This window comes from Melanerpes formicivorus, unplaced genomic scaffold, assembly GCF_026170545.1.
Source record: "Melanerpes formicivorus ecotype bairdi unplaced genomic scaffold, bMelFor1.0.p_v2 SCAF_22, whole genome shotgun sequence".
Classification (NCBI taxonomy): domain Eukaryota; kingdom Metazoa; phylum Chordata; class Aves; order Piciformes; family Picidae; genus Melanerpes; species Melanerpes formicivorus.
The window spans coordinates 7,963,269-7,978,138 of NW_027142374.1; the positions used below are offsets into that span (position 1 = coordinate 7,963,269).

Consider the following 14,870-nt stretch of genomic DNA (forward strand, 5'->3'; position numbering starts at 1 on the left):
TCCTAGGAGCCCATTAGTGTAAGACTGTTAAAAAAAGATGTAGTCAGCATTGGGTCTAGATTTTCCCAGCTTGCAAGTGAAAAGCTGGCTTTCCGTTACACCAGGGCTGAATATCCATCCTAAGTATATCCCATTGCTTCTTCACCTCTAGCCCTGTCTCCAAAAGACAGACAGACATAACTGAGGTGTCATTTTGGTCACTTCCTTTTAACAATGGAACTCAGGAACTCCCCTGCTGATCTCCCATTCTGTTCCTCTGAACTCACTTAAACTGCCGTCTTTCCAGCATACTGCAGCTGGTGCCGAAGGTGGAGGTCAGTCCCTTGTCTCCCCTGGTTCCTGCCTGGAGGATTTCCGTGCTACTCCATTCATCGAGTGCAACGGTGCTCGGGGAACGTGCCACTACTTTGCAAACAAATACAGCTTCTGGCTGACCACCGTGGAACAGTCACAGCAGTTTGTCAGTGCTCCTCCCTCAGAAACCCTGAAAGCAGGGCAGCTCCGGACGAGGGTCAGCCGCTGCCAAGTGTGCATGAAGAACTTGTAGTATTCAAAATGCAGTAACAGCCGTTGTTACCTAAGACTGGACATTGCTTATGTGAAGAAGGATAAATCCATAGACTGGTTTGGTGTGTGGTTGATGGGTGAATCAAGGCGGCCAGAATTCTACAAAAATAGAGCGTCAAGTCCAGGAGATTGACTGCACACAGAGGGGGGAAAGACTGGTGCTCTGAAACCTCTTTTTGATGGAACATGGTGCTATGCTCTGACTTCAGTGGGGTTCTTTCCCTCATTTATGGCTACCTCATAAAGTCTCTGTGAGGTCCTTATCCAGACCAAAGAGTAACTGATGTCTCACATTACACCACTCCTCTGTCCAAGGCACATGCCAGTCATCAAGAGACTCATTAAAAATTATGCTCTACTAGTGTCTTTGCAAGCAGTGTTTGGTTTAGACTAAGGGAATGAAGACTCACTCTGCTATGATATACAGGGCTAGCTAACATTTGTCAGTATTTGTAGGTGACTTAGAACCACTAACCATTGCTGGTTGATAACAGACTGACTTAGGAAAACTTTGCTTATTTTGCTTTGCTTATTAAACAGATGGGATGTTATTTCCTCCAGTGACAGGTAGTCAGTTCTGATCCAAACTCTCATTTGTGGTTGACTTTCAAGAGCTAGCCCAGTGAAAAATGCAATTTTTGATGTGAAGGTGAATGCAAAACACCTCTGGCATTTTTTTATAGCTTTCTACTGAAATATATTGCAGGTAAAATGTCTGCTTCAAGGTCTGCACTTATCTTCTGCAGCCAAATGATGTCCAGCGACCAGAAACACTTCAGTGCTATGACTGTAAATTTCCTTTCTGAGGTAGCCTTGGCACACTCATTTTGTAGCTGTTCAAGCTGTGTGTGTTTGAGAAGTGGAGGCTTTTACTAGTGTGCAAGCTCATGACAGCACAGGAGTAAGCATGTAGGGGATGTACAGTTTTTACTTCAACAGGCACGATGCACTGTGTCCTTCTTCTTCTGAGCTTTCTTTCTAGTTAAAAAATTAAATGTATTTCTAGTGTATGCACTGTAACTAGTCACAGTTTCCTTCAGGGCATAATTAAAGAGAAATGCCACTGCTTGTATTATCCTTGTATATTTTGAGGGAAAGCCATGAAGAGGGTATGCTAATATACAGATAATACATTTATTTAGCTGGGCTAAACTAATTCTTAGCAACCTCTCTAGAGTGAAGTGAATGAAATCCTTGTATAATGACATTCAAGGTAATTTCTAAGAAGTACTTTGCAAATACACCATCACCTTGCTTTGAAAATCCTTAAGACAGAATCATTTGGAAAACTATGACTAATGCAAGATGGAGGCACTATTACACAGTATAATTTCATTACTAGATTCTAGGGCTCTAGCTCTATCCAGCCACACCCTTACTTTTAAGCAGTTATTGTTACCTTTAATAGTTATTTACATGCATAATGTATTGTCTTCCTAAATCACGGTCAGAGCGCTCTGAACGTTCTGCAGCTGAACCACACTGGAGATGAGCAGGGCATTTGTAATGAACAATCTAGTCTTTCCTTTAAGTCATTCCTAATTGTGAAAGACCTACAGCTGCTTTGCATGTACTTTGCAAACACCTGTAAAGCATTTTAACCCTCCTGTGAGTGGGCATCCTTCTATGCAGAATAACCAATCTGCTGCTTAGCTGTCCTAGCACAAACAGATCCTGTTTTATTTCCATCCTGGGTTATGCAAATGCAGCTTTAAAACACTGTGTGCACACAGCAGAGCTCTCTGCCTTTGGAAAATTTGTGCAAGTAACTGGCAAACTTCAATGGGATTTTTCAGCTCCTGTGCTCCCACAATGCTATAGAAAGAGGTGTCAAGCAGGTATCACATCCACAGGGACTTGGGTTTATTTGTGAGCGTGGACACAGGCAAATGCAATTTTCTTTTCCCTGGATCAGAGCCTTGTGTATTTTAAGCACTACTGTCTGCAAACTGCTTACTGCAATAACCTGGTTCCACTGCTCTAAGTGTCCACACTTCTCTCACGTTCAACAAGCACAGCCTTCTCTCACACAAGCCCTACTCTCCGAGGCTGGAATGTCTAGCTGGACATTACAATCATCAGCCCCCTTTTCACACATGGATTTACCCCTACCAAGTATACGTCAAGAGGTCCCAGACCTCCTCTCTGAGGAGTGTTCACGTAACAGCTGAGAGCTATGTGGGAAATAAATGTACTGCACTTCACTGCTTGATTTAATAATTTTTAACTTAGGTGCTTGGGGTTTCTTAAGCAGTTACTGTTCAAGACTGAGCATTTCAGAGCAAGGGCTTCATCTTTATTTTCACCTGTGGGGAGTAGAGGGCTACAACTGCTGTTACACAAACACTGAGTTCATCTATTAATGAAGAAGTAATGCTTGGTTTTAAAATGCAGCTAATCCATGGAGAGGGGGAGAAAAAGGTGTTTTTTCTAAGGGTATAGTTTTCAAACTGAAGGCAAAGAAGACGAAATATGATCTGGTCACCTATCTTACTGGAAATCGCACTGGCCCTGATCAAGAAGTGCAAGTGAGAGGAGACAGCATTCAGTGTTTCTTGATGTTGTCATTTATTGGTGAAGATGAAACTCTGTGATTTGTGTCCAGTACACTGTCACGACAAAACGACCACAGTGGGAACTGTCTGATAGTCAAAAGGAACTCATCATGGATTAAAAGGTCACTGCCTTGAATTATTCTGCTGGTTTTCTTAATGCTGCTAGAGCGATGCTCTGCCTTAGGAACAGAACCACACAGGCTGTCCTGCTAAACCTGTAGAATTAAGGCACTTTTACCAAAACAGGCTTCAAAAGGCAACAAGTCAGAAAACCCAACAATAAGTCATTTGCATATGCCTATATATTATGTTTTAAGATAACCTGGTTTACATTTAGTTCACACAAACAAATTAATGAAGTATAGCAGCATACAACCTATGAAAAGCTTAAGAAATTTATTAGGTGCACAGATAAAGTGCCATAACAGAGAAACTTGTGTAAATCTGTTTTTAAATAAATAAGGTACAGTTATACCACCTCTGACTCATTTTAGCTCCAAAAGAAAAGTCAGCCTAAGTTTAAATGATCTGAATGTTAAGGTCAAGGTGAAATACATCATACCTAGAACAGTGGTTGTGATCTCTATTGACTATTCGAGTCTCCCGTTCCCCTTGAGGTTTCCCAGGAACAGGAAGGCTATTGCAAAATGTATACATTAGACATAGTTCCTTTTACAGAAACATTTTTGTAATAAAGTGTGGTTGCCCAAATACATGTTAAAATATTTAACAAGGAAACAATTTTCTTCTGATCCAGTCGATCTTTTAAACAAGACAATGTATTTTTTTCTACGCTGCAGCCCACAGGAGGGAACAGAAGTAAACACCCTCTGTAACTGAAGACAGTTTTCTGTAAGAACTAACTATTGCATTTTATGAGAGCAAGAAATATCCATTTTGTGTCATCCCTTTCTCCAAACACACAGCCCACTGCCAGACTTATTTTTGCCTTAATCTTAAAGGTCCATTTGTCTTCAGGAGAGACAGACATTAGGAAGAGTTTCCCTTTAAGGGTCTTACAAGATCTTTTACTGCCAAAGCTCTGTGACAGAAGGAACTGTCACTGTTGGAGTTCTGGGTGCTACCAGGTTTTTGTGCTCTGCTATCTGTAATTTCAGGCACTTTGGGGCTAACATGGCTGTTTGATTTAAGTCAATGCAATAATATTAGCAATATGTTCAATACTCTGTAGGGTCACCACAGCTTCCTTCATACACTCAGGATTTCAAATTCTTCTTCCAATTCAAATAGCTTGTCAGTAGATTCAATGAGTTCTGCAAGTAAAACAAATAAACCTTTTAGAATCTAATGACATGCCTGATTTTGTTTACCTACAAAACAAACAAAAAAACCTCACCCAAACCTATTTTCCCAGAATGTGTCCTTCAAAGTATTTTGTGAGATTACAATAGATCTATATTTGCACTGGCAACTGCCTGCTGGGATAACTGCCTGATACTCTGTAAGGAAAAGGCATTTAATCATTGCTTGGCACTTAGGAGAGACTCATCATTCCACCTGTTTGCTGCACAACAGCACCTTCATTGGGTACCCACCTGCTCCTGTGGTTGTCACTTCTGGCTTTGCTGGAGGTATGAAAGGAGGCCAGTGCGGTGGATGCTTCTGGACTAGCTCGAACATCCGAAGACTCTGTTGCTTTAGAATCTCCTGAGGACAAAATACTTTCATTTTAAAAGATGCCTCAAGAGAACCTTCAAACACAAGAAAAAGTCTGCTTAATTAATAACATTGTTCATTATATATGTCTATCAAAAAGCAAAGGTTTCTGTTATGCAGACATACAGTTCTATTCTTTCTAGTACTTGATGTTACGAATCTCAGCTTCCCAGACCTCTGTAACACTTTCCCAGTTAGGAACACACAGGGAACACAGATCTCTTGAACAGTCCTGCAGGTGATCAGTGTGTTACAAAGAGCTTTGATATACATACATGTATGAAACAGACTCCACAAACACCGAATTTTCTGCCTTTGAAAAAAAATTATATCCATGGACATCTCTGCTTTTGAGCTTTCTTGTTGATCAATGGGAACAACAGACAGACCTATCATCTCCAAAATACCCAACATGTTTCAAAGGGCAGGTTTTGATCAGGAGAAACAAGCCAAATCCCACTCCTCTTAATCAGGTGAGCTACATCATGTTCTGCACTTCAATTATTTACAGACTTCTTTCCTTAACCTTTTAAATAAATGCCTTTAGAGGTTGATGAATGTTACTTCACATTCATAGCTCTGTTCCTTAACTGCAGGCAGAAATGTCCTGCAGCCCTTTCCCTGTGGCAGCAAGCAGCTGTTACATGTCCTCTGCAGTTCAGGAGCTGGAGGGATTCAGCACAACGGTAGTACCAGGGCCTAACTCATAATTGGAACACTCAATGATACATGGTGCCAAACAATAGAAAAGGATGGGGAAGCAAATAAATTGCTACAACATGGCAGTTGAATCTTACTTTATTTCCTCAGTAAATACTTCAGTCTCAGGCATGCTGAAACATTGTAGTGCTAGAAAAAACACTCAAGAGTATACATTTACCCTGTTTTTTCAAGTGGCAGGGTTCATGATTGTCAACACACTGCAGAAGCTCCCATCAGCAGTTGAGCAGTATTGGCTTACCCTGACACATTTATGCATCCTGCTCTAATTTGTGTTCAGAGAAAGGAGAATTTCCATCAAAAAAAAAAGTATACAATATTTCCTACTCAGCAAATAAAGATGGTAGTATTACCTTCTGTACAAGACTACACCAGTTATCAAAATCACATTCTTCTTTGCAAAAGAAGCCCTAAAGAAAAAACAAAGAGCACAGTAGTATGTGACAATGCCCCACAACCCAACCAAAGAGACTGGTGTGGGATCAGATTTAATTTCTTCAACTACCGCAGTATTCTTGCGGCTTGTGGATGACTTCTACAAGTAATTTCATTTCAAAGACTTCCAAATCATGATATTAAGTTAAGTAACTTGTCCAGAGTGACTGCAAATAGATAGTATTGATGAAATCAAACACAGAGACCTGCTGCAATTCCTCCCTTTGACCCTTCAAAATACTTGGAATTGTAAATGCTGCTCAGAAAGAAAATTAACTGACTCCCTGGGACACAAACAGTCCACTCCCTGCCTGACCTGAAACTAACAGATCCTATGCAGTTAATATATAAACTACCATGTGTTGCAGTTTATATCTTAGACACCTACCCTGTGATCTTACTTCTGCCCAAGAAATGCATTCCTGCCCTTCTCAGTACACAGGGATATTGTTCCAAAACAAAGTACACACATCTTGGATGCCTGACACCTACTAGAGCTACTGAAGGGTCCAAATTCATGATCTTCATTCGGTGTGGGGCTTGCTGGCAGTGGAAGCTCTGGTCATCAACTGTGCCATTTTCTTCTGAATCTACAAAACTCTGAGTGGTGTGAGGGTCCAAATAGATCAGCTCATTGCCTGTACAGATAAAATCCATATGTTGATAACAGCAAATGACTTTCACAAGCTCTTACTCAATCCAGACTCCTAACAGATTATTATCACCATCCATAAGTGGATTTCCTACTGAATGAGTCTGTAGGAGAATGGGAAAGTTGGACACGATCACTTCCTACAGGGTATTTAGTACAATCTTTGTTGTGACTTACTACTGTAGATTTTGGTTGGCTTGTTCTACCTTTGTCTCAAACTTTCTTTTTTTCTACAGGAGGTACAGTGCATTTTTAAAAGATCTAACTGTAATCCCTAACATTCCACAGATCAGAAGGTACAGGATGCCCACAAATGCAATCTGTAATCCCATTAGGCATTCACTGGGAAATGGAACAAAGTCATCTGATTAAACAGCTCAAGTTTTAGAAAAGGAAGGGCAAAATATCCGTAAAACAGTGGATTAAACTGGGGTGAGAATCTGAAGACTGAATCTAGTATTAACTGTTGCTTTTATTTACAAAGGGAGACATGGAAGGAGGTACAAAAGATACTGCTAGATGTAAAACTTTGCGATATGAGATAATTAAGAAAGCTGTGAAGTGGGAAAATAAACCAAGACACCTTTCAGTAGGAAGTATTAATGGCTAGTGGTTAGAAGAAAACAAATACATAAATCAGTATTTTAGCAGTAGTAACATCTGATATTTGTCAAGTACCAACTTTTCCCAGCATGTTTTCATGCTTGCATCATTACTTATTTTTAAGTATTATTCAAGTATTATTATTATGTATTATTATTATTTCAAGCTTTGCTGATACTTTTCCTTTCCTGGAAGTTTGATATCGTACTGTTCCAACAGGATTTTGAGGTGTGTTTCTTCATTTTGTCCTTCCTACTCTGTTCTCATGCTTAAACTGTTTATTATCTCCCTTTCTATAAAACCCTCACCCCTCTTCTCTAGTTCATACTCATATTTGGAATAATTTGTAACTTACCTAAAAATCCTATGAAATAATAGGCATTATTTGGTTTCCCTCCTAATGCTCCCAAAGACTGTGGCATCTTAAAGCATTCCTAGGAGTTCAAAGGGAGAAAAAAGAAACTGAAGTTGATTTGTTTATTGATATAGCAGACACTTGAACTTATCTCACAGTAACAGGCCATGCACTGAGGACCCCCTTACTTTAAACGCGTCGATGTACACCGGGTTGATGTGATTTATCCCCAGCCTTAGAGGTATGATAAGCAAGAGGGGCTTCCAGCCTGTGCAGAATCCTGCTGCGTTCTTATTTCGGCCCAGAGCACCTCTGTGCATATGTGCACTGCTGTGGGCTGTGCTGCTGCTCTGGGGAGGGGACCAGCACATTTTCTCTGTGGCAATAAAAACAGGAACCGATGAAAGCACAAAGAAGCACAGAGCATATCTTCCTCTCAGGCATGAATCAAACTACTTTGCCAGACATCTTGATAGAGCTCCTATTCTAAAACACAGGAACCTGGGCATGGAAATCAGAACTGTAGTCATTGTATCAGACAGACTATGTGCTGGCACGTTAGTAAGACATGAGATAAATGACTGGGGGATGGCAATTAAAGACTGAAGCTATATTTACTACCCATCATTATTAATACTGTCAAGCTTTGCCTAGGAAATAAGATGGCAGAGCTGACAGCATTAGAAACTCTTAAGGGAACTCTTCACTTCCAGGGATGTGAAGTAGGGACGAAAGTAAAAAGAAACAGGCTGTGTCTAAATACTGCTTGTAAATTCACCTTTCTGGCAACTGGCTGTGTGTTTCTCTGGGATCTGCCCCAAGTTTTTCTTCACCTGACAAATGCACATCTCTTTGGCAAACTCCGTATTAACCCAAATTCTTGGTATGTCTACAAACTGCAACTTCATTCTGGTTTTGGGTAGGAGTTTAGATGGCACAGACCAAACTCCATCCTCTCCCAAACTTCATGGTGTGAAAGCTGGCCACCAAAATGGCTGACATCATTCTGTGATAGCTTCAGTTTGGGACACCCAAAAATGGAATTTGTTTCCTTTACTCCTTTTGTTACTCTGGGATCAAGCAGGGATGGCCCAAAAATATTTTGTTCATATTTAGATACAGTCAGGGGAGTAGAGTCAAATCAAAATCTGTAACCAGAGAACTATATTTCACTTACTGATGTCTTCAATGACCACTGTATTGTCCATAGACACATAAACTGCTAATGAATTCCATTCATCAAATAAAGCCAGCTTCCTAGAAAAAAATCAGGTAGTAATTAATATAAACTCATTAGGACTATATGGGTAGCTTTTCATTCATTTGCCAAATGCAACAATAGTAACAGCTGAACCACATAATTAAGTTCATTACTTTTTATTGCATTTAATAGTCTCCACAGTGAGATCCTGCCTCTTGTGCCTGGTATTGCTTATAGAAGGAAAAAATTCCTGTTCTGCAGATCACTTTTTACTTAAGTGCTACTAAATTCACTGGAACTATTTCTGTGCACATGTGGACAGTGGACTCAGGGTGTTAAAAGCTTGATCAGCTGAAGGTTTTCAGCACCCAAAAGTTAGGAGGGAGGCATTCCAGCACACAAGTTGTGTGAAATCCAAAACTCTGGGGCAGGGAGCTACACTCTTAAGCTGCACAAGCAGAGTCAGCTGTCTAAAATAAGCCAGAAAAACCTGTATGTGCGCACTAAGCCAAGGAGAATTTGTAAGAGAAAAGAGCTGGAAGCTAGGATATAGAAGCCTAGGAACACAGCAAAGTCAACCCTTTCATGTTTCTAGACTAGGAGGAGCTGCCCATGTGTTACACAGTAACCTGCAGGCAGAAGTGCAGCTCACCATTCTGAGGAATCCCAGCGCATTTCGCACCCTAGCATGAGTGGCTTCACACTGATATTTCATACCACCACTCTAATCTCATGGTGGCACTCCTGGCCTGTCAAAGTTGTAACACGTTGTGCAAAGGAACATGTATCTCTGATGCTTACTGATTAGGGCATATGGACAGCATGGCAGGAGAGACCTGCTTCCAGGTCTTCCGTGGTACATCACAATTTAGAACTTGCCCAAACTCAGTACCTGCCAACAGAGCTACAGCACCATGGTCTGCACTGAACTGGCAAACACACGGCACGTACATTCCTGATCCTTAGAGAGCAGGAGATCAGCCTTTAAAACTGTGTCTTGGGCCTTCTCCTGGTCTCTCAGCTCAGCTGTCCCAGGGGAGTACAGGTAGAACAAGCAGTGGAATTTGACTTACTTCAATACTTGAGCAACTGTATTTGGTCCAAACCATTCTCCAATCGACTTCCCCTCTCCAACTCCCATCTGCGCTGTTTTTGTGAGGTAAAACAAACACACAGAGAAGAAAAAGAGAGCTTGGTCACAACATATGTTAAACAGCATGACCTACTAATATTTCCTCATAGATTCATGAGCAATTGCAAACTGTATTTAACAACAATTAATTTCTCAAGCTATGCTCTTTTTGAACCTTAATGATTGCTAATTCCTTCTAAACTCTGATGAGAATTACCAATATTTGTGTCCTGTATTACAAATTACAGCAATAAGCTTTGTGACTGTCTATTTTAGTACTATCAACCCTGGTACAAGAGGCTTACATACTTTATCAAGAGCTAGGTTCTAGCATAAAGATTTACTTAGGTCTCAGTGAACACTCTTTCTGCATTATTGTACCCATCTGCCTGCATTTTTGTTTATATATAAACATACACATTCTCTTCACAGTCACCCTTTTTAAATATTGAATTAACATATTTCAAATTAGGACGTTTCAACACAGTAGGAACTTCAGTTGGGAAAAAGAAGCTGCTGTGTACTCTTACCCATTTGGTGGATGGAATAACAGCAATCCTTTCTATCTAGAAAGCACCGTAAGATTCTGTGATACTCTTCTGGTTGTTTTTTGTGTTTTTCCCATTGCCAGTCTTGCAGGAAAGAAGTCACACAGATTAAAAAATGCTTTCATCATCCCCATCAAACTTCTAGGTGATGGAGAGCCATACAACAAGTTAAAAGTCTAACATACAGTTCATCTCTAATATTTACATTCTGGTTATAGTTCCTAGAAGTCACAGCTTGTCATTTATTATCAAGCTGTCCCTTTATTAACACAAGCTAGATTGTGTTCATATTCTAGTTTTGATCAGGTAATTTGTTTGTTTGCCTACACTTTCAGTTACATCTTTGCCCCTCTATTCTGTGGATTCACTTACTCAAGGGGATAAATCCTTCTGTGGATTCAGTTATTCAAGTGGATAAACCCATAGAAACCACTATGCAGTAGTGGGAAGATGACAGACCCAACCCTAGTAATTTAACTCATTAGCAGCTATGCACAGACCAGACCTGTGACACTTACCCATGACCCTGGGATGTGAGGTGTTGATACAGGCTTAAGAACTTGCACTAATGGGTTCTGCTGTGGGGCTGTGCACCTCAGGCTGGTGACAGGTGAGTCATCTGTGAAGTACTTTGTACGGTGTGTATCACTATGTCACTATTCACACAGTCACTGGTGTACCAATGTTTGGTGGCTATGTGAGCAATGCAGAGAAGGGTAAGAACTCAGACTCATGATGGCAGGCTTTTCCTTGGCCTCTACTTGGATATTCCTCAAAAAGATTTATAGAATAAAAACAATGGGATGGATTCCCTGTTTGTTCTCCCTCTCTTTCTCTGCTTAAGGCTGGCATGATTTTGCCCCATCAAACAAGATTAATTCACTAGCAATGTCTATCAGGACATCAAAGAAAGTTTCATTAATAAATGTAGTTTGTCCTTTTATGGAAAACAACAACAAAAGTTAAAGTCTCCAAACAACACAGAAGTTCACTCAACAACAGTACTTACCTCTTCCTAAGTGCCTGCAGATCAGTGCTTGTGCCAGCATCATCTGCCCACACCGCAACATACATCCCCAGCCCGCATCAGATGAAGGGCCAGTGCCTCCTGTTAAAAACATCCATTACAGCCCACATGGACTTTAAATAAGTGCCGCACCACAGAGGAACTTCAGAGCTAAAATCTTTAGCAGCTGTCATGGCTAAAGGCACTGAACAAAACCTTTGCTTTCCGTGCTGCCGCTCTGACTTTACTGCTTGCTCTGCAGGAAGACCTGATTATATGCAGGTACAAGTAAACATGGGGCTTGATAGCTTTAATATTTTGTTACAATGAAGCTCAAAATGTTGTAATGCTGAAAAGATCACTTTTCAGCCCATGATGACATCACTAATCCTGCCATCTGATTTATAACAAGGCAACTGCACTGCTGCAAACTTACCAATAGGTGAGAACTTTCTTCTATACGTAAACCAGAGACGAGCACTTACATCCAACAACAACTTTGATTTGTCTGAAATGTTGATAAGAGGAAAGAAATTACCAAAACAGCCAATTTCTCATTTTCCTTGTACAGTCTATATAGAGAGTGCATAGAAGGCTTCTGTTAGCTTTTACATATATGACTCTCAACACTTTTAGCTTCTTGAACACAGAAACCTAATTAAAGTGAACTTATTAAGGATGAAATCATTATTAGCCAATGAAGTTTTACAAAGCATTTAGAATGACTATGCCCAGCTTAAATGAAACAACTATGGAGAACTCTGTCCTCAGGAAAGAACTGGTACAGCAAGGGAAGAAGGTGAAGAATTGATACACAGAACCAACATGGAATTACCTTCAAACCCAATACAAAGTAATCCTAAGAAAAGGTTAACAACAAATTTAATTAAAGATTTTAAAACAAAACAAACACAAAAAGGGGGGAAAAAAACCCAACACCACACATGGGCTTACAGAATCCTCCCAAAGGCTCTGAAGAATTCCTAAAAGTATTTGGTCCATTTTCTTTGAGATCTGGTTCAGACTGAGTGGCCTTTTCAAGGGATCTTGCAGCTGACCCAGGCTGTATGTGGCAGCCTTGGCTGTCCTGAACACTGCCTGCACTGATGGCCAGCACCTCTGACACACAACAGGATAATTCCTTTGTTTTCTCCCCAGGGAGCAAAACTTATTTCTGAAACCTATTTTTTTGTGATATATAAATACACTAGTCTGCTAGGACTTCTAGGTCATATATTAATTTTCACCAAAATATAGTATGAGCCTCAGACTAATTTTATTACTTACTATTCTCCTTTCAAAATACCATTTCAGTTGCAAATAACAGGTTGCAGACAGCATTCCCTTGAGGGAAAATTATTTATTTACTTGTTTCTGAGGCATTTGATGCTGAGGAGTGACCAGCCTCATACCTGACTAGCCTTTGCTACAAGTACCATCCCTATGCATGAACTACAGTAGAAAGTACATTGGGAAACTTCCAGTTTCATTCTGGGGTGAATACAGCTGCTTAGAGTTGGTTTCTTGCTGACAGAGAAAAATAAACTCCACTCCTGAGACACTGAGATAGCATAAGGACCTGCTGCTGCCTGTGAATCTATGAATGCTCTACAGATTTTACAGCCAATGTTCATTCTAAAGATACCTGTGTTTAGGTGGTGTTGCCTTCCTAGAATCCACACTGGCTCATCAGTTTCTGGAAATTCTTCTAAGTAGTCTGACAGGATGGTGATCTGGTTTTCATACCTAGATAAAACTGAACAGCAACACACAATTTAAATTCCATTTTCTCTCTTTGTTCTTTTATGCAGGGCTCTGAGTTCTCAGACTGAACTAGCTGCAGCTAGCCTTTGCAGTCTCTGGGTCTTCTGAACAGTGGTGCCGCTGCATTTGGTCTTTCACTTTAACAAGCTGTTATGACAATGAAATATTCAATGTCTTGGCTAGGTTTTATTTTGAGAGTACCAAAAGAATATGGCTGACACCTTGATAATAAGCAGACTGAAGACAGCAGCAGTCCTTCAGGATGACTGCAGTGACAGTAGAATTTGGTACAAAGAAATTATTAAAGGAAAAAGCATTTTAAGCATCATGGCATATGTGCCCATGCTTGATCTTCCGTGTATAAACACTGCCACTGAGAGTGATTATGGCCCTGTGCTTAATGGGAAGCATGTGAAAAGCGTTAGCAAGGCTGGGCTTTACTTTCCTTACTGGAGATTTGAAACACTTCGGGGGGAGGAAAATAAAATAAAAACAGTGATGCTATTATTTAATGCTAGAGCAGTGCAAAATAACAAATCATGATTAATACTAGTAAAAGAAGACAATTCAATCGTTAAAGCAGAGTATTTCTGAAGAGCAAAAGAGGCCTTCAAGTTTAAAAATTAATGTAAGATTTATCTTAGTTAACAACCTTAAGGAATACACTGCTAAAAAATCAGAAGCTGAAAGTGAAAGCAAGCACAATTATACTTTACTCTTCAAGTAAGTGCACATATATACAGTGTGAAGAACAGTCAGCATGTAAACACAGATTCAAAAACAAACAAAACCAGGAAAAAACAAAATCAAAACAAATCAACAAAACCCCAACCCTACCATGTAATACAAAAATAGACATTATAGCCCTCAGAAGTGCCCTCTGGTTCGAGCACCCAAGCACTGAAGATACATAAACCTTCCTTTCAACTTTAGAAAAAAAAGCAGCAGTCCTCTTAACACTGCGCTCTGTGCTCTCCGTCAGAGCACTCAGCCCTCATTGCACTTACGGGACAAACAGTCTCTTTCGAGTCCAAAGACTTAAAACACTCTGGCTCCTCGAAATCCAACAGGAGAGAATCAGCTCCCCCCTTCTCAGCCGCCTCTCTCTCCCACCCCCACTGCCAAATGACATCTCAGACCATCCAGCACAGAGCTACCGGTTCTCCTTGTCTCTCTCCCGCAAAGACCGAATCCTCGCACCGCTGAGGGCTGGCCGCTCCCCGTAGGGAGCCGCAATAGCCTCCCGCGGGCTGGCACCGGCGGCAGCAGCTCAGGCCTCCCCTGCTCAGAAACCCCCCCACGACGGAAAGGACCGCTCGCGCCCCCCTCGCGGCACCTCAGCCCTCAGCAACCTCCCGCCGCCAGCCCCTGAGGCGGACAGGCCGCCAGCTTGGCCTCTCACCGCCGCCCTGCTCTGCCAACTGCCGCCCTGCTCGCCCCGCTGCCCCTCCGCGGCCTCACGCCGCCGCCCCTCACCTGACTCCATCCTCCCGCTGTCACCATCCTCCTCCTCGCCCCGACACGGAGGCACAACACGGCGGCGGCACGGAGCACGCTGGGAGCTGTGGTCCCACCAACCTACCTCAACGCACAGCCCCTTCTCCCACAGGACTACAAATTCCGTCAGTCCCCGCGCCCTTGGGGCCGGGTGAGTA

General features: G+C 41.4%; 2 protein-coding genes across 4 annotated transcripts in view; one reads left to right on the forward strand and one right to left on the reverse strand.

Annotated features, from left to right (window-relative positions):
- COL4A6 (collagen type IV alpha 6 chain) overlaps positions 1-4,431 on the forward strand; it is a 130,146-nt gene extending 125,715 nt beyond the window's left edge. Inside the window, exon 45 of the mRNA XM_068152046.1 lies at positions 287-4,431. Within this exon, the coding sequence (XP_068008147.1) occupies positions 287-547 (261 nt within the window). The 3' untranslated portion in view covers positions 548-4,431. The remainder of the gene's footprint in view (positions 1-286) is intronic.
- Positions 4,311-14,809, reverse strand: ATG4A (autophagy related 4A cysteine peptidase). Of its 3 annotated transcripts, none has more exons than XM_068152053.1 (13): positions 14,692-14,809; positions 13,097-13,207; positions 11,888-11,959; positions 11,455-11,553; positions 10,428-10,529; positions 9,839-9,911; positions 8,742-8,821; positions 7,753-7,940; positions 7,565-7,643; positions 6,447-6,592; positions 5,873-5,929; positions 4,679-4,790; positions 4,311-4,396 (listed from the first exon to the last, which is right to left on the reverse strand). In XM_068152053.1, the coding sequence occupies exons 1-13, from the start codon at positions 14,699-14,701 to the stop codon at positions 4,332-4,334; spliced, it is 1,194 nt and encodes a 397-aa protein (XP_068008154.1). In that variant the 5' UTR covers positions 14,702-14,809; the 3' UTR covers positions 4,311-4,331. The 3 variants fall into 3 exon arrangements, with proteins under 3 accessions (XP_068008154.1, XP_068008155.1, XP_068008156.1); XM_068152054.1 differs by lacking the exon at positions 14,692-14,809 and adding an exon at positions 14,618-14,640; XM_068152055.1 differs by lacking the exon at positions 14,692-14,809 and adding an exon at positions 14,223-14,244.
- Between the last annotated feature and the right edge of the window lie 61 nt (positions 14,810-14,870).

Bases quoted from the DNA above. Each gene is read 5' to 3' on its own strand.
- ATG4A (XM_068152053.1), bottom strand. The intron at 10,530-11,454 runs GTAAGTACTGTT...CTTTCCTGCAAG, and splicing joins CTGCAGGCACTTAGGAAGAG to ACTGGCAATGGGAAAAACAC. The intron at 9,912-10,427 runs GTAAGAGTACAC...TCACAAAAACAG, and splicing joins TTATTCCATCCACCAAATGG to CGCAGATGGGAGTTGGAGAG.